The sequence below is a fragment of the Lemur catta genome, chromosome 1 (genome assembly GCF_020740605.2).
Source record: "Lemur catta isolate mLemCat1 chromosome 1, mLemCat1.pri, whole genome shotgun sequence".
NCBI lineage: Eukaryota > Metazoa > Chordata > Mammalia > Primates > Lemuridae > Lemur > Lemur catta.
The window spans coordinates 41,024,540-41,047,041 of record NC_059128.1 but is presented as its reverse complement, the minus strand read 5'-3'; the positions used below and the strand labels follow the sequence as shown (position 1 = coordinate 41,047,041).

Sequence of the window (22,502 nt, the reverse complement as noted above, 5' to 3'; positions counted from 1 at the left end):
CCGCCCCGCCCACACCCAGCGCGGGTCCCGACCGAGGTCGCCGGGCGGTGGCGTCAGCTGCGCGCCCTCCGCGTGGAAAAGAGCCGGCTGCTGAGGGAGGGAGGGAGGAAGGGAGGGAGCCCAACACGGAAGTGGTGGTGGCGCCTGGGAAGCAGGCGGAGGCTATGACCGCGACGTCTGGGATGAGCACGGAGCGCCCAGGGGAGGGTGGGCGTTGCAGAAAAGCATCCGCCTTGTAGGACCCACACGAGGTGCAGGCATGGCTGGGCCTCCCTTCTCCACCTCAGCGAGCACCCGGAGTGTTGGCGATGGTGATGGCGGCGGTTACCCGGCCAGCCCCAGTTAAGCGGCGCCCTGGGAGGTGAGTGGGGGAAGGGTGGCCGCTGCCTGGCCTCGCGGGCCGGGGTCTTCCGGGCATATCTGTGTTTCTGAACGGATCCAGCCCATCTTCGGGGCTCAGTTAGAGACAGATCTTTGGGCATCTTCTCTGGAGAAGCAGAAAACGAGATCTTTTCGAGCCTCTGATCTTCACATCCTTTGTGCCCTCACCTTGTCGTATCTGTAGAGGTAAAGGAGGAAAGACTTAATTTCAGTTCCAGTTGATTACTGCCGGCCCCTGGAGGTATGGCTGTACATTAATGTTTATTCTTTTCGACTCTATCAAGATGTCGTTTAAGAAAAAAGTAACTTGTGTTTCGCTATTCAGATGCCACCTAAAGTTTACTGAAGTGCATATTTAGATCCAAAAGAAGAGTTAGAACCAAACTCTGTTGTTGAATACTTCCATTTGATCCTTGGAGTCTCTGCTAAGGTGTTGGCCATTAAGTTTATGCTTCTCTGTGTCTCCATGTTCTCCATATTGGCACACCATTCTATGATGAAAACCTTCACAGTGATACTCTTTCGTTAGTACTTATCTTTGAGAATTTTTCTGGGTTTTTGTGACACTCACCTTTCAGCCTCAATCAGACTTATTTTTTGACCTAAGCGAGACTCTTCCGTTGTGGAGATTTCCCTATTGTCTTTCAGTCTAATTCATTGTGAAAAGTTGCAAGCACACGGACAAACCGTCTTGTTCTTACCGTGGTGGCATTGTTTTTAGTACCAGGGCTCCAGATAGGCTTGCTAGACACAGAGGTTTGTATATGAATGAAGAGGGAGAGTGATTGGTTCAAAAAGAACTTGGGATTTTTGGAAAAATAACCTACTATTGATTTCCCACAAGAGCAAAGGTACCCTGAAATGATGCTTTCTGAGTGACCTAATTTTATTTGGAGATCAATGGTTTTTTTAATAAACGGATTTATAATTTTTTTATCCAAGTAACTTGAATATCATTGGAGGAGTAGAGTATGGGGTTCAAGATGAACTCTAATAATATTCATCTCTGTATTAAATAAATCATGATGAGATTTTAGTGTAGTACTGTTCAGAGCCCAGCATAAGAAGAATCTCAGCATTAGATTATATGTATAAAATGCCTTAGCTATAACATCTATATATTAAAATCATGAAACTTTAAAACTATGAATGGTGTCCATGCTTCTGTCCTTTCTGTCTGGCTTTTTCCTCTTACCAGTCAAGCCATTTGATTCATAGGTTAAAGAAAAATTTCCTTTGCAAATTTTACGTGTGTGGAAAGGGCTTGGGCCTTAAAGTTCAACAGCCCTGGGTTTTCTTTCTTTTTTTTTTTTTTTTTGAGACAGAGTCTCACTTTATTGTCCAGGCTAGAGTGAGTGCCGTGGTGTCAGCCTAGCTCACAGCAACCTCACACTCCTGGGCTTAAGCGATCCTACTGCCTCAGCCTCCCGAGTAGCTGGGACTACAGACATGTGCCACCATGCCCGGCTAATTTTTATGTATATATGTTTTTAGTTGGCCAGATAATTTCTTTCTATTTTTAGTAGAGACGGGGGTCTCGCTCTTGCTCAGGCTGGTCTCGAACTCCTGAGCTCAAACGATCCGCCCGCCTGGGCCTCCCAGAGTGCTAGGATTACAGGCGTGAGCCACCGCGCCCGGCCTGGGTTTTCATTTTGACCCTGACACATTGTGTGACCTTGAGTATGTTTTTTTACTTTCCTGAAAGCTGGATTCTTCATCTAAAATGGAAGTGATGTTTACTTCTCTCAAATTATTAGAGTACATAGGAGATACTCATGGCTGTGTAAAACTGTTATTAATGTCTCATGTTAATGGGGTACTTTGGGTGGATATTTAGTGGTTTCCTTTGAAGTGGAGTTTCTTTAATTATCCATCAAAAATTTTCAAATATTAAAAGATGTATTCTTGCCTTTGCTAGTATAATATGTTTTCACAATTTCATTTGTTTCATTTGAATGCCTACAAATTGTAATGCCTTCAGTAAGTTCATGGTCTTCTTGAGGGAAATAGACATTCAAACAATAAGTACAAAATGATAATGTAATAATGACACATGTATAACTTAAATATTAGCAAAATTGTCTGGTTAGTAAAGATAATGTAGCTTTTTAAAAAGAAATCAACGTAGCTGTTACTTATATGCGTGTCAGAAATTTCCAAATGGATTTATTCATCATTAACAGTGCATGTCTCATAGGTATGGGTAGCTAAATGAACTGACTGAAAATGACGCCAAGGTCGCAGATTCAATTGTAGTGAAAGTTAGTTAGCTTTGCTCTGTTACAACCACTCATAGTCTCATAAATAGTGTTGGTCTCAAGGGCAATTGGGTGAAAAAACATGGATAAATTACCATTCTACCAATGGTGGTTATTGTCTATCTATATAATATCATATAATCTTACAGAGTTTAGCCAAGAGGATGTACAAGTATTGACTTATGGAAGCAGTTTAAAAAATGATTTTTCAGTAAAATATACACTTGGTGTAAAAATCATTAATCCTGTGAAAGGTAAGGCTAGAAGAGAGTATAGCTGAGAACAAAGTATTGAAAAAAATAACATTGAAGGCAGGTTAGAAATCTGAAGATTTTTATATCTCTTACTGTGTCCTGAAACTTACTAGCCTGATTATTTTCAGGGTTAAATAATACTTGCATGTGTATAAACTTCATATGGTATAAAAGGAACAGTAAAAGTCCGTCTCCTACCTGGACTGCCTGCCACCCAGTTCCCCTGGCTAAAGAGCCAGTATTTGATTTTTGTATTACGCTGACACTGGATCCTTACCACAGCAAGACAGAGATAATCAATGTTTTATAGATGGAAAAAACTAAGACTCAGGAAGGTTGTGATTTATCTAGAGACACACCTACCAATAAATGTCAGAGCTAGGAATGGAAGCCAGGTCTTGTGCGTAATCCAGCATAGTCTACCACACTGCCTCTCTGAATCATAGCTGTTGCCACAAAACTTAGAATTTAGTAAAACTTCTCAGAACATAAAAGCAATTTTATTTAAGTCTAGAGTTATCTTTTACTGGTCTGTAGGTGAAACTTGTTACCCAACCTTATGTAATTGTTATAAAGCAGTGAAAAGAATAATCTGTAGTGTTTTTTTTTTTTTTTTAAAACCTAGCACATTATAAATTGGTTTGCAAGGAACTGCAAATTTTTTGTCATTAAAATTTTGGTTATTTATACCCATAATATTTTTGTAAAGAATTTAAAACTTTTTTAAATAACATATTTAATATCAGGAATAATATACTTTATGATACTTCAGAAATGCTGGAGCCTCCTTGACCTCAGATTTTCAAGGTATGTTTTTGCACAGATTTTCTAGTCTTATGTGAAGCCTTTGTATCTTCTCTTTCGTTTTTCTTAATTGTGCCACTTTCCCACCTCTCATTTTTAGAAATCAGCTTCTTCATGAAAAGTTCTGGGTAATACTAGGAAACAGCTAATACTTATTTTCATTAAACTCAATATATGTTATTGTCATACATTTTAATCTAGTAGTAAAGCCATGAGGTAGCTGGCATTATCCAGATTTTACAGTGAGAAAACTAAAGCCAAATGAGATTTTAAAAAGCAGGTAACATACCTAATGAGTGGCAAACTCTGAATTTTAGCCCACGTTTGACGATTTAGCAGTTCATGCTATTACATCTGCACCATACTTATTTTTAAATATGATATAATGAAAAACAGTGTAGGTTGTTAATTTTTTATGTATCTTTAAAACTTTAAAATTTTCTTTTTAGGCTAAGTTGGTCATTACAGGAAAAATGACTTCAAGGAAATAGACCAAAGTGTCAAAATTGCTTGCCTGTAGGCAATGAAATTACAGTTTTTTCCTCCTTTTTAAAAGGAGGAATGATCCTTTTTAAAAGGATCTGAATGATCCATATATTAATTTAATGAGCATATATTGTTTTTATAATTAAAAAATTACAAATTGGAAGGAAAAAATAAATCTGTTCAATCTGATTTATTCCACAAAGTGTTTCAGAAGTGTATCTTAAATATTCTGGTTTCTTAAATTCTGTTAATCTTCCTGCTACTTTTAGAAGTGCATGTACTGCCAGCTCTTAGTTTCCTGCTCATTCTTCACTCTAGATTAGCCTTCTTCAATTATAGATTCCTAGACATTTTTTGTTTTCTTTAGCTAGTAAGCTCAGGGAATATGTACTCATTTTAATATTAGTCTGTTAATGTTTCTCCAAAATTTCTTCCACAAAAATGATTTGTGGTGAGTTATAATAAATATGGGGAGCTGTGGCTTAAGTGAGTTTCTTTACTGAAGGACCTCCTGGAACCTTTTGCCAAGTGTGCATCATATTCATCCAGAGGAGAAGTGTTTTGAAACTTACTTGACGAGAGAACCCCTTTTTCTTAGAATATATATTAATGTCTTTTATAACTAATGTCCACAAGAGTATAGATTTGGGAACCCTGGCATAAGCAAACTATCATTAGGAAGGTAGAAAAGTGAGAAGAAAGGAGGGTATAGTGGTACTAAAATCAATGATTCCTTTTTTTGTTTTAATTACCCTTAAGTTCCATGAGCCCTGTCTCAGTGGCATGAAAAAAGGAGATACTTTATTTATTGGAAAGTGAACCTGTATTACTTTTGTGATGAGAAAAACTTTTTTTTTTCCAGAGGTTGTCCATATGAACAAACTCGTTTTCACATTTTTTTCCTTAACATTCCAAGGAGTTTATATGCTGTCTGCTATCCAATAAATTCCATTTGTGTAGTCTAAATGTTTCTACAGACTCCAACTCAAATATCAGACTATGACCAAAATACTTTCAAGGAGTTTTTGGGCACATGATGGCAGGAAAACTTTGAAATCATAGCTTTGGTAGGGAAAGTCCCAGGGCTGAATTACTACCAGAATAATAATTTATTTGTGAATTCTTTGTGTAGTATATTGAATTATTCTTTATAGGATCAAATTTATTTCAGTGTAATAAGTACATTAATTGTGGTCTTAGATATACATCAGCATTGTAGACATAAGTAGTTCAATGAATAATTAATAAATACAATAATGCTCTGTTATCCAACATCATAGAGAATACTAATGAGTTTTCTAGATAAATGAAGCTTAACCCTTTAATTCTTAGGTTTTAATTATTTTCTTTAGAAATTTTGGATTAAAATCACCTTCCCTGCCTTATTCAATGTAGCTAAATATTATTTAAATTTTTTGCTAGTGAAAATCAACACAATGTACATTCATTGTGTTATTGCTGTCATTGCATTGATGGTAGAATCTGGGACCAAATAGTAACAGAATCTGGGAACTTGCCTTCTTGAAAAGACTTTTATGTAAACTTACTTTTTAGACATTTGCCTTTTGCTCATTAAAAAATAATGATTAAAAAAAAAAAAGATGTCACGGTGTACTCCCCAGGGCAGTGTAACATAGCTGCCTTCATAAAAAATTAATTATTGAATTGAGCCAAAGCAGCCTTCTCCCAAGTGATTCTTTCACTTTCTTTAAAAAAAAAAAAAAAAGCTTCTTTGCAGCTCCCATCAAAGATCTTTGATTTGTCAGTGTCTTTCAGACTATCGTCTTTGGTTTCTGTATCACATAAAATTGGTGATAAATCCACCTTATCATTTTATATCTCCTCTTCTACTTCATTTATACAAAGTTTGCATAAAATTCCGAGAATTAATGATAGGCTATCTGGAACAACTCATTTAGATTCAGAACGCTACACTTTTTTTTTACATTTAGATTTTGCATGTATAGGCAAGACACCAAAGCACGTTTTTAAAAAATTCATCTGTAGTCTTGTAATAATACAAATAATTTTGTTTTCACTAAAAATTAATAGTTCTTTTTATTGAGCAATATGGTTGAAATTTTTTATATTCTTAAAAATAAAAGTCTTTTCAAGAAGGCAAGTTCCAGCCGGGCATGGTGGCTCAGGCCTATAATCCCAGCACTCTGGGAGGCCAAGGTGGGAGGATTGTTTGAGCTCAGGAGTTCGAGACCAGCCTTAGCAAAGAGTGAGACCCTGTCTCTACTAAAAATAGAAAGAAATTATGTAGACAACTAAAAAAATATACAGAAAAAATTAGCCGGGCATGGTGGCGCATGCCTGTAGTCCCAGCTACTTGGGAGGCTGAGGCAGGAGGATTGCTTGAGCCCAGGATTTTGAGGTTGCTGTAAGCTAGGCTGATGCCATGGCACTCTAGCCCGGGCAACAGAGCAAGACTCTGTCTCAAAAAAAAAAAAAAGAAGGCAAGTCCCCATTTGGTTTAATCTTCATTCTAATCTGGAAGAGATTAGAAGATTCTGTTTCCATGTTTAAGTGTAAAGATGTAAGCGTTTATATACATGGTGCCTTTTTATTACTTTTTTGTAACAAAATCAAATAATGGTGAAGGAAATTCTGAATATCTTTTTTCTAATAAGATCTCTCCATAGCATAAGGTTTTTTTAAGCAGTTACTTTCTCAATAGTTGTTAAGCTGTTAACCTATGCCATGAAGTGACAGATTAAATGCATGTGTTTTTTAAAAATATATCTACTTGCTAAGTAGCTTCTGAGAGCCATTTGTTATCTAACTACTTCACCTTGAGATAACTAGCAAACCTGGGTTTGCTAGTTACAAAATTTCCATGGTCATATCTCATTACAAAATATTGTAGTAGGCCCAGAGTAGTGGCCTACTACACTCTGGGAGGCTGAGGCGGGTGGATCATTTGAGCTCAGGAGTTCAAGACTAGCCTCAGCAAGAGTGAGACCCCTGTCTATACTAGAAATAGAAAGAAATTATCTGGACAACTAAAAATATATACAGAAAAAATTAGCCGGGCATGGTGGCGCATGCCTGTAGTCCCAGCTACTTGGGAGGCTGAGGCAGGAGGATCACTTGAGCCCAGGAGTTTGAGGTTGCCGTAAGCTAGGCTGACACCACGGCACTCTATCCTGGGCAACAGAGTGAGACTCTGTCTCAAAAAAATAAAAATAAAAATAAAAAATAAAAAAATAGAAAAAAAATATTGTAATAATTCTCTTGTTTAAAATAATACCATCCATAAACCCATTCCAGTAACGTGCAAACAGTACTGAAAGTCTATAAAGAAGTGGAGAGGACTGCCATAGCTCTTCAGCTTTTTGGAACTCCCACTCTTCCATCAGGAACAGGCACATCATTAGCAAGTGGTCATCTGACAGTGAATGATGATAACATTATCAACCATATAGTCAATATTAATAATTTTAATTTTTTATAATTTCTAGATAAGTATAAATAGAAGTTAAACTTTCTACTTTGAAGACTACAACATTAGATGACATTCTGGACCATATATTGATGTGGCAGAACATAACATTTTATAAAAGTGGGACTTCTTGGTCATGAACTCAGTCCTCTAGCAAAAGAATAGCTGTTTGAAATTTATGTAAAGCTATAATTCTGAGATAGATATAAAACAATGACCAATCAGAAGATTTTCGTTGTATTAACTCTTTAAGTACAGGTAAATGTGTAGAAAACTGAACTTGGGCAGTGATATTTTTCACTTTATTTTATGGACACTTGCAGCATTATTAGCATATATAAAAACAATTTGCGTAAAATCCAAAGACACTTCATTGGTACCTATTACATACAAGTTGGTAAGCCTTGCCAAAGTAAACCTGCTTTGTTAGAATGTAAACTTGTGTAGAAGAAGGCTGGAAATAAGTTCTCTGGGAGAAAATGTCAGATTGTTCTGTAGCTTCATGGTCTGTTGAGTGTCAGCTGTGTTTGGCATACTGATCTTTTTTCACTTTGAAACATTAGTTTTCCTCCTGAAAATTGTATTTGCTCATAAAAATCTGTTTCTTTTTAGTTAGCACTGGGCTAGAGACAAAGGTATCGTGTGATTTCTTTAATATGTACTGTTTCTGTAAAACTGGCTTACTAAAGACTTTTCAGGGATCATTTCTATAGTTGCTTACTATAGATGTTTCCCTAAACGTGTAGAGCACCAGAAACCGTAAGTTCTCTCTTGAGTGTGAAGCCGGCTCTTGGTGTTCTCTGCAACTGCCGTTTGGCATTGATCAGCTTCTCTTCCTTTGTGAAAGTTAGAGGGAGAGAGGATGCAGTCTTACTGGTTTCTCTCCCCCTCCTTCCCCCTCCCACCAAAAAAAAAAACTGGGTTAGGTGCTTGAACAAAATAATATTATTTAATTTTTGTTTATTTTTTTAAATGAGGGTATATGTTAACATTTATCGAGTACTTAATATATTTAGGATCTGAGCAGACTACTTTATATGCATTATTTCATTTAATCCCCACAGGCCCAATGAAATAGATAGCATCAGTACCTCCGTTTTACAGGTGAATGAACAGAGGTTTCAAGGTCATATGGCTGGTACAAATCAGAAACTGGACTCAGGCCAGGCGCGGTGGCTCACGCCTGTAACTCTAGCAGTCTGGGAGGCTGAGGCGGGTGGATCGTTCGAGGTCAGGAGTTCGAGACCAGCCTGAGCAAGAGCGAGACCCTGTCTCTACTAAAAATAGAAAGAAATTATCTGGCCAACTAAAATATATATATAAAACAAAAAATTAGCCGGGCATGGTGGCGCATGCCTGTAGTCCCAGCTACTCGGGAGGCTGAGGCAGTAGGATCGCTTAAGCCCAGGAGTTTGAGGTTGCTGTGAGCTAAGCTGACGCCACGGCACTCACTCTAGCCAGGGCAACAAAGCGACACTCTGTCTCAAAAAAAAAAAGAAAAGAAAAAAAGAAAAGAAACTGGACTCAAATCGTGTTTCTAATACCTGACATCACTTCACTGTGGAACTGCATCCTTGCCATATATGTGTGTAGAGATATTGAAAATATTAAAATGACTATTGTGGTGTGGTGGGATTATGGATAGTTTTTACTTATTTTTATGTTCATCAAAATGATAACATACACCTGGGTAAAAAATTAAATTGCGCTGAAAAGCTTAGATAAGCTAAGAAATGCTGCAGTCCCCTCCTAGCCCATCCCAAAGGCATCTGTTTTCAAGTCTTCTGTTTTTCTGATATTTACTTTCATATTTCTAAATAATATGCTCATACTTCTCTTTCTTGATTCATCAATTTTTAGACATCTGTTGAGTTCCTCTTATGATTTATAAGAATTTACTTCTATCCTCCTTCCTCTCTCCATCCTTAGTACAATTATAGCACAATTTTGATGAACATGTAAATATCATTCACTGCTGAGCAGGTAGTTTTACAATTCTGTTTACTTTCTTGTGTAATTTTTGAATTTTTCTGTATTGAATTATTACATAATGCTTTTCCCATTTGTATTGTCCTTTCAGTTGAATTTTCTAAAAATCAATTCCATTTTTTTCCCTCAAGATCTTCTACCTTGGAGCCTTACATCCTTGGTTGTATGGACTGCTCTCTAGCAGCTCCAGATACACCACTTCCTCGACTTCCTTTCTTCATCCTCCCCAGAATTCACATTTCATTTCTCTTCTGTATTGAATACCTTGTTTTCTCTGTTGCATGTCTTTGTTTGGGAGCTTACATCCTAATTTTAGAAGAGCACATCATTAAGTATGAGGTAAAATTGTCAATACTTTGCACATCTGAAAATTTCTTTAGTTTATTCCTCATATTTGATCAATAGTTTGGAGTTACTTCTTTAAGATAGGAAGGAAACTAACCTCTAGGTTCTATTGTTGCTAAGAAACAAGATGCCATTCTATTTGCAGTCTTTTTTTTTTTTTTTTTTTGAGACCGTGTTTCTCTCTGTTGCCTGGGCTGGAGTGCAGTGTTGTCATACAGCTCACTGCAACCTCAAACCCCTGGATTCAAGCAATCCTCCTGCTTTAGCCTCCCGAGTAGCTGGAACTACAGGTGCATGCCACTATGCCCAACTAAATTTTCTACTTTTTGTAGAGATGGGATCTCACTCTTGATTAAGCTGGTCTTGAACTGCTGGGCTCGAGCAATCTTTCTGCTTGGCCTCCCAAAGTGCTGGGATTATAGGTGTGAGCCCCGCCAATTTGCAGTCCTTTAATTATAACTTTTTTCTCCTTTCAGGAAGACTTAGTACCTCCTCTTTATCTCTAGGCTTCCAAAATTTTAGAATAATATACTTTAGTGTTCAGTGGGCTCTTTTGATATGGAGGCTCATGTCCTTTAATTCTGGGAAATTTTCTCACATAGTTTCTTTGATAATTTCTCCCTTTCATTTTCTTATTTTCTACAAAATGCTTGTATTAACCCTCTAATTTTTTTTCTGTGTAGTTAACCCTTTTTTCCTATTTGCTATATTACTTCTTCAACTTTTCCTCCAACTTTTCTGTTGCATATTTTATTTCAGCAATCATATTTTTTAAACTTTCTTATTTTTTTAAATGCCTGAATAGGGAAGAGTAAAACTTTCTTATTCTCTTGTTGTCCTCCACCTCCTTTTTGTAGCATCTTACTCATTCATAGTTGTAATATTGTCTCTTACCTTGAAAGAAATCCATTTTTATTTTCTACTCCGTCTGTGGTTACTATTTTCTCCAATTTCTGTGTATTTTGGCCTTTCATTTATGTTAGAAGCTTTCCTCAAAAGTCTGATGACCTGTGAGTATTATTCATACTCCAGAGTGTACACTATGCTGCCTGCAAAGTTGTTTGTGAGTGCATAGGCAAGGCTTTTGGACATGTGAGCTTCACTGTGTGCTTGGGTGGCCATCCAGCTTTTTATTGGAGGATTCCCAGCTGTCAGCATCAGTGGTTCTTTTCTCTTTGGCCATTCTATTTCTCCAGGAAAGTATCTTTCACTTTCCTATTAGGGAGCTAAAAGTCTGGCTGCTGGAGTTCTAAGAGCTGGGATAGAAGAAAGGAGCAAGGAACTTTTTATTTAGTCATTCTGTTTTTAGTCCCTGGCCTCGCCTCTATCCTCTACTGTGTCTGGTGTCCAAAGTCCAACTGCTCTTAGCTAGAGTTTCAGCCAGCCTCCCCATTTTCTATCTTATTCTCCACCCACACTTTCTGTAGCATCTAGTGCCTGGGGGTCCTGGTGTCACCTGCCTCTCTACTGCTGAGTCAGTTATTCCTCCTCCATTCATTTTCTGTCCTATTTTGTGACTCAGGTTATAGATATTTGCTAGTTTCATTGCAGATGAAGTTTATGGTATTATTTCTCATTTTTCCTTGTTGTTTCGGGCTGACTTCTGAGAGAAGGATGGGGCAAAAAGATTTTCATCCAGCCATTTTCCAACTACAATTTCTAAGTAATTATTTCTTTTAAAATTAAAAAAATTTAAAAAGCTGTTCTCATCTTGGGGGGAAATTAAGTTACACTGCTCATTAAGAAATTTAGGAATTGAAAGAAACAGTTACGACTAAGGAAGCATTAGAATCACTGAAAGATTTTATAAGGAGACTTAGTTATTTTTTTAGGTAACAAGAAGTTTGAGAGAGAGAGAGATTGAAGCTGGGCCCTAGTAAAGGTGAAAATGTCTAGAACAGAGGTAGAGAGCTTAGCTCTGATATGGAAGTGAGGCAAGATTAGGGAGCTCACACTCAGTGGAGTAAAATTGTTCATGCATCTAATAAACTACTACTTTGATATTTATTTAGTAAATAAAAGCACCGGGCATTTTAAACCTTAATCAGTGACTCTTTATATTCTTAAGCCTACCTTGTTGCTTCTTATTTTTGTTCAGTGGAATTTAGTCAATGAACAGCCAAAGCATACTGTTGAATATAATGTTTCTTTTAAAATTAGATAATAATTTTTCCCTAAGGATTTTAAATGATTATATACCAGTGAGCTCAATAAATCAAAATATAGTTGTCCCTTGATATCTTCAGGTGATTGGTTCCAGGACCTCCACAGATACCAAAATCCACAGGTGCTCAAGTCCCTTATATAACAATGGAGTAATATTTGCACATAACCTACGCATGTCCTCCCGTGTACTTTAAATCATCTCTACAAGCCAGGCGTGGTGGCATGCACCTATAATCCCAGCTACTTGGGAGGCTGAGGCAGGAGGATTGCTCAAGCCCAGGAGTTCAAGACCAGCCTGGGCAACATAGCAAGACCCTGTCTCAAAAAAAAAATCATCTCTAGATTACTTGCAATACCTAATACAATGTAAATGCTATGTAAATAGTTGTTATACTATATTGGGTTTTATTTATTTATTTTTTTATTGTTTGTGGGGTTTATTTTCTATCTGAGGTTGGTTCAATCCACGATGGGTAACCCACAGATATGGAGGGCCAATTGTAATAAGTACAATCACCAGATGCTATTCAGTATTTAGAAATGGAGTACTATATATGGTGAGTCTTTATCATTAGTTCATAATTTTTTTTTTATAATATCTGCTTTCCTTTTATTTATTTATTTTTTTGAGACTGAGTCTCACTCTGTCACCCTGGGTAGAGTGCAGTGGCATCATCATAGCTCACTGCAACCTCAAATTTCTGTGCTCAGGGGATCCTCCTGCCTCATCCTCTCGAGTAGCTCCGACTACAGGTGCACTCCATGATGCCCAGCTATTTTTTCTATTTTTCGTAGAGACAGGGGTCTCACTCTCAGGCTGGTCTTGAACTCTTGCGTCCTAGTTATCCTCCCGCCTTGGCCTTCCAGAGTGCTAGGATTACAGATATGAGCCACTGTACCTGGCCCATTAGTTCACAGTTTTAAGCACTTGCCAATCATATTTGCTAATGTAGATGCTTGTTTCAAAGCCTACTACTTTGAAAGTAGATTCAGGTGTCTGTAGACATTACTTGACTGTTGAGATTTTTAATGTTCCTCCAACATAATCAGAAACTTAATCAGAATGTTCAGTATGACTGATTTTTTTTTTTCAGTCATAAAATTCAGCTTTCATTTGTGATTATAAGCCTCCTCCCCCCAATTCCTGGCTTAAATTTTATTACACATAAGAATACTTAAGTAAATTCCATCTATGATCAATTATTACCATTAGTCTCTGTGAAACTCAGTATTTTACATTGTGAATTCTAGTATATCTTGCCAACTTCATATATTCCATATCTCCATTAAAAAGAAGAATACAAGGGAGTATGTATAAAATGCCAAATTTTTATTCAATTTCATATTTTCTAAAAACTGCTTAGACTGATAGAAAAGCTTTGTCCCTATAGAAATGTATCTGCTTGTTTTCAAATGATCAAGAATACAAGGGAGAGATCTCTCCAAAGCTATCAACTTGGCTTTTAATATGTGAAATTTTTTAAAGTTTCAAAGTGGGGACTGAAGGAAATCAAAATATTTTACCCCAAAAGATATTTCTTTGACATATCTTGAGATGACTTTTGAGAAAGCCAGCAAACAGAAGTAACCCTGAAATCAGTCTCTTGTGGGAGAGATTACATCTGTAGAGAAAATCTGCACTGGTAGAGCAAGGTTTCCTCTTAGGCTTTCCCTTGTCCAGATCTAGGACAAATTAACTTAGAGTCTGACACCTTTAAAGTTCTGAAGGAAACATTCACCATGTATTCTCTGTGAGAGGTTTCATCTACATAACAAGAACAACTTTGCTAGCCAAGCCTTTCTTCTCTCTCTCTCTCTCTCTCTCTCTCTCTCAACCTACCTTAACACTGTAACCTGATTTACCACCATAACCTGGTTTTGGCCATGTTCTGAGTGCTCATTTTTTTTGTATCCTCAAGATGGTATATAAAAAGATGGTTCTTTTTATAACCTCAAGATGGTATATAAATTTTTGAACCCGATTAGGAGTTGGGGTAATCACTTTGTGGTTCTCCCGTGTGTACATTAATAAATTCATATGTCTTTTCTCCATTAAAAAGAAGAATACAAGAGAGTGTGTGCGTAAAATGCCAAATTTTTATCTAATTTCGTATTTTCTAAAAACTGCCTACTGCCTAGACTGATAATGAGGTGGACCAGTTATTGAAATTAATTGACAACACTGCATTAAGAATACTTGGTTGGTATTTCTACTGTTTGGTGGTAATTGTTTACTTAATAAATTCTTACAGCTTTACAACTTAAAATTGTTCATATTTTAATCAATAGGAAAGGAAATAAGGAGAGAGAGGTGAAGAAACCATAGGGTAATAGTTCACAGACACCAGCTCATAGATTTGTGACTGTCTCCTACAAAGAATTCACCGGTCTGCTATGAAATAAGAAAAATATGGTGAGGAGAAATGGGCATAACATATACTTCAAGATTAGAAATTATTCACAGTTGAGCATATATTATGGTTGATAGAAGAGGCTTGTCTTTTTCTGATCCACACTGAAAATTAGTTATGGGAAAGGAACTCAGACTCTTTATGACACTATGAAACTATTAGTATATGGTAAAACAATTTAAGTGGGAACAAAATATCTTGGGACTGCCTTCCAACATATCCAACAAACTCTTATTTTTTTCATGTGCTAATTATGCTTTTTCATCTTGTGTCTAATTGGGGCTTAATATATATATTAAGTTATTATATATATATATATATATATAATAACTATACAAGGTGGATGACAAATGGTTAATGACTTTTTTTTTTCCCGTAGATACATCCAGAAAGTGCCCAGAAGAAACTTCCTGCCGGAAAAACTGAAAAAGAAGTATTTATAACATTGGAATTTGTGGATAATTTGTTAAAATGGCAGAAAATAATGAAAATAATAGTAAAAATGTAGATGTAAGGCCCAAAACTAGTCGGAGTAGAAGTGCTGACAGAAGGGACGGTTATGTGTGGAGTGGAAAGAAGTTATCTTGGTCAAAAAAGAGTGAGAGTTGTTCAGATGCTGAAACAGTAAATACCATAGAGAAAACTGAAGGTTCTTTAAGGAGCCAAGAAAGGAAGCACAGCTGTTCATCTATCGAGTTGGACTTAGATCATTCCTGTGGGCATAGATTTTTAGGTCGATCTCTTAAACAGAAGCTGCAAGATGCTGTGGGGCAGTGTTTTCCCATAAAGAATTGTAGTAGTCGGCACTCTTCAGGGCTTCCATCTAAAAGAAAAATTCATATCAGTGAACTCATGTTAGATAAGTGTCCTTTTCCACCTCGATCAGATTTAGCCTTTAGGTGGCATTTTATTAAACGACACACTGCTCCTATAAATCCCAAATCAGATGAATGGGTAAGCACAGACTTGTCTCAGAGTGAATTGAGAGATGGTCAGCTAAAACAAAGAAGAAACATGGAAGAAGATGTAAACTGTTTCTCACATACCAATGTTCAGCCCTGTGTCATAACCACCAACAATGCTTCTTGTAGAGGTCCTATGCCTGGCTCTGTGATGAACCTAGTTTCAAATAACAGTATAGAAGATAGTGATATGGATTCAGATGATGAAATTATAACACTTTGCACAAGTTCCAGAAAAAGAAACAAACCCAAATGGGAATTAGATGATGAAATCCTGCAGTTGGAAACACCTCCTAAGTACCACACACAGATTGATTATGTCCACTGTCTTGTACCAGACCTCCTTCAGATCAATAACAATCCATGTTACTGGGGAGTTATGGATAAATATGCAGCTGAAGCTCTACTAGAAGGAAAACCAGAGGGTACTTTTTTACTTCGAGACTCAGCACAGGAAGACTATTTATTCTCTGTTAGTTTTAGACGCTACAGTCGTTCTCTTCATGCTAGAATTGAACAGTGGAATCACAACTTTAGCTTTGATGCACATGATCCTTGTGTCTTCCATTCTCCTGATATTACTGGGCTCCTAGAACATTATAAGGACCCAAGCGCCTGTATGTTCTTCGAACCACTTCTATCCACTCCTTTAATTCGGACTTTCCCCTTTTCCCTGCAGCATATATGCAGAACAGTTATTTGTAACTGTACAACTTATGATGGCATTGATGCCCTTCCAATTCCTTCTTCTATGAAATTATATCTGAAGGAATATCATTATAAATCAAAAGTTAGAGTACTCAGGATTGATGCACCTGGACAACAATGCTAGGATAAGGGTAGGAACATGGGAATGATTGTATACATATTTTCATTTAACATTTTTCTTATTATGCCACTATAAATTTTTCTACAAAGGCAGTGGAATCTAAAATAAACCTGCCCTAAATTTTACTTCAAGATCAGTTTTTCTTTTATGATACACTAATAGTTTAAGGTTATACACTAGAGGTTAATAGATATTTTTAACCAGGTCTTTGGTTTTTGTTTTTACCATGTAGAGTGTATACTTAAATTTTTTCATTTTCTTAATTTATATATACTCTCGGCATATTTGAAATTTGGTAGGCATTGCCAACACATTTGAATATTCTGTATTTCATGCTTTAAAAAATAATCTTATGTCCTTTCCCACATGTAAAATATTTTGTTAATATATGCCATCAGTATTCCTATACATAAAATATAGTTTCCCCATCCCCCTTTTCATTGAGTTTTAAAATTCTTCAGTAAAGCTGAGTGTTGTAATTCACTATCCATACTAATGTAATTGACTTCTGTTAACTTACTAATAGGGATGCTAAATGTAACAAAATGGTTTACAGTCAAAACTTGATATGTTTTCATTAGAAATATAACTATAAAGCAAGATTACTAAATTTGATTAATCTGGTCAATGAGAATCAAAAGAAAACATAACATTCTGGTGGTGCATTTATTCTATAATGTAGCCGTTATTTGTTATTCTTGAATAGGTCTTTGTTTCTCAACCTGGAAGAGTTAAACAATCTTCAAAACATAAATTTTGTTCCATTCTCATTGGAAGTGTTAAAAATAATAATACCATTAGTGGCTAATAGTTCCTAAAGTATTAAAGCAACTGTAGGTTTTTTCCTGTATTAACTTACAATCTATTGCTTCTATTTAGCCCTTTTATAGAAACTCAGAGCCTGTTACTTTGGGGAAATTCCACAATTTATAAGCAGCTACAAATTTCCACTGGTAACCAAAGAGTATCTAAGTCTTTTTTCATTATTTTAAGTTGAACTTGAATAAAGATTGAATAAATAAACGTGGAATTCAGTGTTCACGAAGCTTAATATTCTTTTTGATCTACAAGTTCTAAATAATTATTCCTATCATCAGAAGTGGCTTTAAAAAAAGAAAGCCTTTTTACAGCTACATGGCTTATGCCATACAGAATAGTACTGGACAAAATGGGTAATATTTTAAATTTACTATCCCAAGAACAGGGCAGCATTTTTAGAAACATTAGTCCAATGTAACCAGTAAAGATGAATGGAGTGATATCCTAGCTAACTTCTTTTTTAAAAGAGTCAATGAATAATAGTATCTAGACAGATCACTCAATTTTTCTTCTGATGAGCTATCTACCCCTTTGTACAAATTGGCATTTTTAATATAGTAATTGATTTCTTGATGCTAGTTTAGCTGTACTAGGAAACTGCTTCTACTTGGATTGAAAGAAGTTTGACTCATAAATTTCCAAGTTAGAACAAATATTTCTTAATTATTGCTTTTATGTGAAGTAGCATTTCCCTATCTTGCAGTTCTGCTGTTAAAGATGGTATTTTTCAATAATAGCTTTAAGATAAATTTTTAGCAGTTATCACAAAATTAAATCAGGAAAATCCCTGTTAATCATTATCTTCTAGTAATTTTTTTCTCAGTGATCTCAAGATTGTCTTGGTCTCAATGAGGGGTAGCTACGCAAATAGCACCTCTCTTAAACAATGATGAGGCTCAGGGTATCACAACACCAATGTCAGGATAAATGTCTCTTCTAGAGATGATATTTACATTTTACAAAGGTAGAAGTGTCTCGTACTACCTCATCTTTATTGTGGCACTTTTGTAGATCACTGAGAAGCTTATTAACCAATATACCATTTCCTAAATATCCATCTTTGATGAAAGAAAATTAATAGTGTGGTAAGAGTCTACCCATGATTATAGTTTTTTTTATCAGAATTTGATAAGACTTTCTGTTTCTGTGAAACAATTATTTTAAATATTTTTCTTTTAAGAGCAACTTTTTATCAGTACAGAAAAACCTAAAGATAACTAGCTTATGAATATTCTGTTAAAGTATAGTTTTATAAAGAAAAAGGAAATATAATTATGTTGCCTTTTATAGTAGTAAAAATTAGCGTTTATATGAAAGTCAAGATCTAAGTAGCTTTTCATATAATTCAGACTAATTGCTTGTGATATATTTTCTCTGGCTTTTTTATTTTTTCAACTTCAAGGTTTTAACAGCTGTTAACACTTTCAAAATACTGCCATATATGTAGCCTTGAAGTAGATAATTTAATAAATGAGAGCAAGAAAGAGACTCATTTACTATGAAATGATTTGTATTTTTCCTTTGGTATTTGTTACAATGAAAAGAAATTTGGAAAGTAGAAATTTAAAGACTTGAGGAGGGAATTGTTTACCATGAAGGGAAAAGAAAAGAGTAATGATTAATTTTTTTAAACATTAAGGGACTGGAATTTAGAAAGGTTATCCCTTTCTCTGTTTTTGTGAGTATATATTTGGAAGAACATCCAGTATTCAGAAATTAACTCATTAAAATGTAAAAAATGTATTTATTGGACTTTAATTAAAATGAGTAAGTTTTGAGGGGACAATGTGGGAGATATGAATATATCTAAATACTGTTTGAATTTTGTAACTCTAAGTTAGACATTGGGAACATTTGAAAAGTCCAAATTCCAGAGTTGAGAGAGCATTCAGCATGGTGGAAATGTGTAGAGATTGTTGAGAGAGGATGGAGCTAAAAGAAACAAGATAAAATATTAAAATTAAGAATTTAGGCATTACCACAGGGAAAAGCCTTGACAATGAAAGGGAACTACTTAATCGCTAATAGCTAGTCTGGACCAGACACTTAACTGCGCTTTGGGAATCAGCCTGCACTAATCAGGAAATAAACTTGACTTTTCTATTTTTCTTTGAAGGTTTTCAGGACATACCCTCTCCCCATTTTTTTTAAACCTGCAGCATCTTGATTCATACTATAATTTCTGAGATATGCTGAATGAATTTTTTTTTAGGTTCCTTGAGCATTTTTGTATGAAGAGTCATATGTGATCTTTCTATATAACCATGCCATTCACTTAAATAATTCATAGAGGGAATGGTTTAATTTAGGAAGACCTAATAGGAAGAAGATTAAAGGAAGCTTTTAGTCAGCCTGTGGCTAGATTTATTGATTTGGTGATCAAACCTGTGTTCTTTCCTAAATTTCAGCTAATGGCCAACTGTGGTCAAAGAATGGCTTTCAGTTAAAATTTTGTCTTATTATTTATTATAAATAATATAAAGAATGTTGTAATTAGAAATCCTCTAAAAAGTAGAACAAATGTGGCAAATAGGACTCATTATACAAATTCTATTTCTTTTTATAAGAGAAACACATAAACCATTATCATTTATTCATGAGTCAAAACCATTAAGAAGATAGATCAAGTTATCAGCTTCCTGTCTCTGAAGTTTGGATCATTTTATAGATCCATGTAATAGCTTCCTTCCTATGAAACAAAAACCTTGAGATCCAACTCTTTATAAATATACCCTTACTTTTCATTAAAAATATTTCTTGTCATTTTAGCTATAACCAGAATCCAATAAACAACTTATATATTGATTTTGGTAGAGTAAATTTCACAGCAAAGTAGACTTATATAATTATAAGACATTTCTGGAAATAACACAAGGAAAACAATGTTTAGATGTAAAATAGCCTGTGTAATGTTAGGTAACTTAATGCCCAAAAGAATAGAAGATTTTAAATCAAGCAAATTATTGTTTCTACTTTGGGGGGAAAATCTTTACAATTTTTGTTTTAACAATCAGAAATGAGCAGTGCTACAAGAATCCACTGATACTATTCTAATGCATTAAGATATTGGACACAAAGTGAAGGTAACTTTTTAATATCAATTGGCTTGTAAGTAGAAATGCAGATTAATGATATAACCCAATAGAAAGGGATTTAGGGCACATGAATCCTATTTCAAATAAAGCCAAAGTCTGTTTTTAATTTACTTTCTAAATCGTCCTTTGCCTTCATCTCCTATAAAATGTAGGTGTTAATATTTGTCACCTGACTGTTAATTCTTCGATAAGAGATGACCCTTAGAGCATACTTGAAAATAATTACTGTACAGCCGTTAAGTATTAATGTGATGATAGGTTTTCAGAATGTCTCCTCAGTGGACCCTGAAGAATCACATTCACTTCCTTGAGTCTGTAATAGACTTTCTTGGCTTTTTTTAACAGTAGAAATAACAGTACAATTTGAATTTATGGTTTAGATTCTGCAATTAAATGAACAATTGCAATTTCCTCCTACCCGTCATATGATGATCTATGTAAAATTGATGTTAGCTTAACTTATTTTTAAAGTTGATTACATTTGCAGGAAATACAGATAATCACGTTTGCCATGGTTATAATCAAATCTAAGCTTTCAGACTTGAGAGCCATGGTGTAAAACTCAAGGAAGTTTACTCAAATTATGCTGACTTTGCTAGAATTGGATAAATTCTGTACAAGCCAAGTAGAAAGCTGATACATACTTGAATATACAGAGTTTAGTAACTTCACAGTTACTCTTATTCAGGCATGTATGATCTACCCCTTACCCCAAAAGAAGTAATTATTTCCACTTTTATTTCTAATCCTGAAGTTGAATGTTTCTTCTTGGATGTGAGTTCAAGTAAATTGATCTAAATAAATTTTCATTTGTTCTTAATTAAAACTTCATATATAAAATCCAAAGGTGTAGTGTTTTGTTTTAGAAACATATGTCCTTATCTCACACATTGAACTTAGAATCTGAAAAAGAGGAATTGAAAAATCTATATTCCTTCACGTTCTAATTTATGATACATTCCTTTTCAGTGTTAATCAGTTTGGGTCTTCCAGAAGCAAATGCCAAGGTGTGATTAGATGTACAACAGATTTGGGGTGAAACACCTATGAAGGATATCAGGGAGGGGAGCAAGAAGGTGGAGAAGTCCTCATACCACATTGCAAATCTGACCCCTATGAAAGGCTGGATTGAGTAGAGCCGGCTTCAGACTGCAGTGCAGTTCTGGGAAAGGTCTAGATGAGCAGTTAGTTCCCAAGCAAAGGTTGTCTGTAGGCAAGTCCACATGGGATAGGAATGGCCTGGATCTAGAACCCCTATCATGCTCAGTTATCGGCTGGTTGCAGACAGGGAAAAGCTGGAGGCTATCCATTACTGGTACACAAGGCCAGGACTTCGGTAAAGTGAGCAAGGCACTCCACTTGGGGGAAAAAAATTTTATTGAAAGACTCATTAAGGAAGATAATGTTTTTGGTGCAATACTCTAAAATCGGAATTGATGCAAAAAACTATGATGAACAAGATAATCAAAATTGTAAATCAAGGCCAGGCCCGGTGGCTCACGCCAGTAATCCTAGCACTCTGGGAGGCCGAGGTGGGAGGATCACTCAAGGTCAGGAGTTCGAGACCAGCCTGAGCAAGAGCGAGACCCGTCTCTACTAAAAATAGAAAGAAATGATCTGGACAGCTAAATATATATATAGAAAAAAATTAGCCAGGCATGGTGGCACATGCCTGTAGTCCCAGCTATTCGGGAGACTGAGGCAGAAGGGTTGCTTGAACCCAGGAGTTTGAGGTTGCTGTGAGCTAGGCTGATGCCACGGCACTCTAGCCTGGGCAACAGAGTGAGACTGTCTCAAAGAAAAAAAATTGTAAGTCAAGACCTAACTTCTTGTTGCCTCAGGCTTCACTATGGCTGCACAAGACACTGATAATTCATTGTCTCCAATGAGGGCAAGGCAGTAGTAGTGTAATTTTCGATAGACTTGTACCCTTATCCAAAAATACGTCCATCATATAATTTGAAGTTCCTCTATTTCAGTATGAGAATTATGTGTGGTGTGGAGCATATCCAGGGATGTCTTTAAGAAGTTCATAGTTAAATGTCCACCCACTGACCCACTAATGGCTTACACAAAGAAGCAAAATCTAACTATATACTTTGAAGATATTTTTATATATAGAAATCATGTATATATTTTGTACACCATATAATTATCATGACATCATCGTTATAGTGAAGGTTCCGTTCATTGATGGCTGGAGCCATGAGTCAGTCACGTGGGCCTGACAGAGGAGGTACGTGATACTCAAAAAC

General features: G+C 35.8%; 1 protein-coding gene and 1 pseudogene across 1 annotated transcript; both read left to right on the top strand.

The window, feature by feature from the left end:
- Positions 1 to 11: 11 nt before the first annotated feature.
- SOCS4 (suppressor of cytokine signaling 4) lies at positions 12 to 21,081 on the top strand. The gene is made up of 2 exons (XM_045566809.1): positions 12 to 361; positions 14,922 to 21,081. Exon 2 carries the CDS (start codon positions 15,014 to 15,016, stop codon positions 16,334 to 16,336), a length of 1,323 nt encoding a protein of 440 aa, XP_045422765.1. The 5' UTR covers positions 12 to 361; positions 14,922 to 15,013; the 3' UTR covers positions 16,337 to 21,081.
- Positions 8,313 to 8,509, top strand: LOC123631024 (annotated as a pseudogene).
- Positions 21,082 to 22,502: the final 1,421 nt, after the last annotated feature.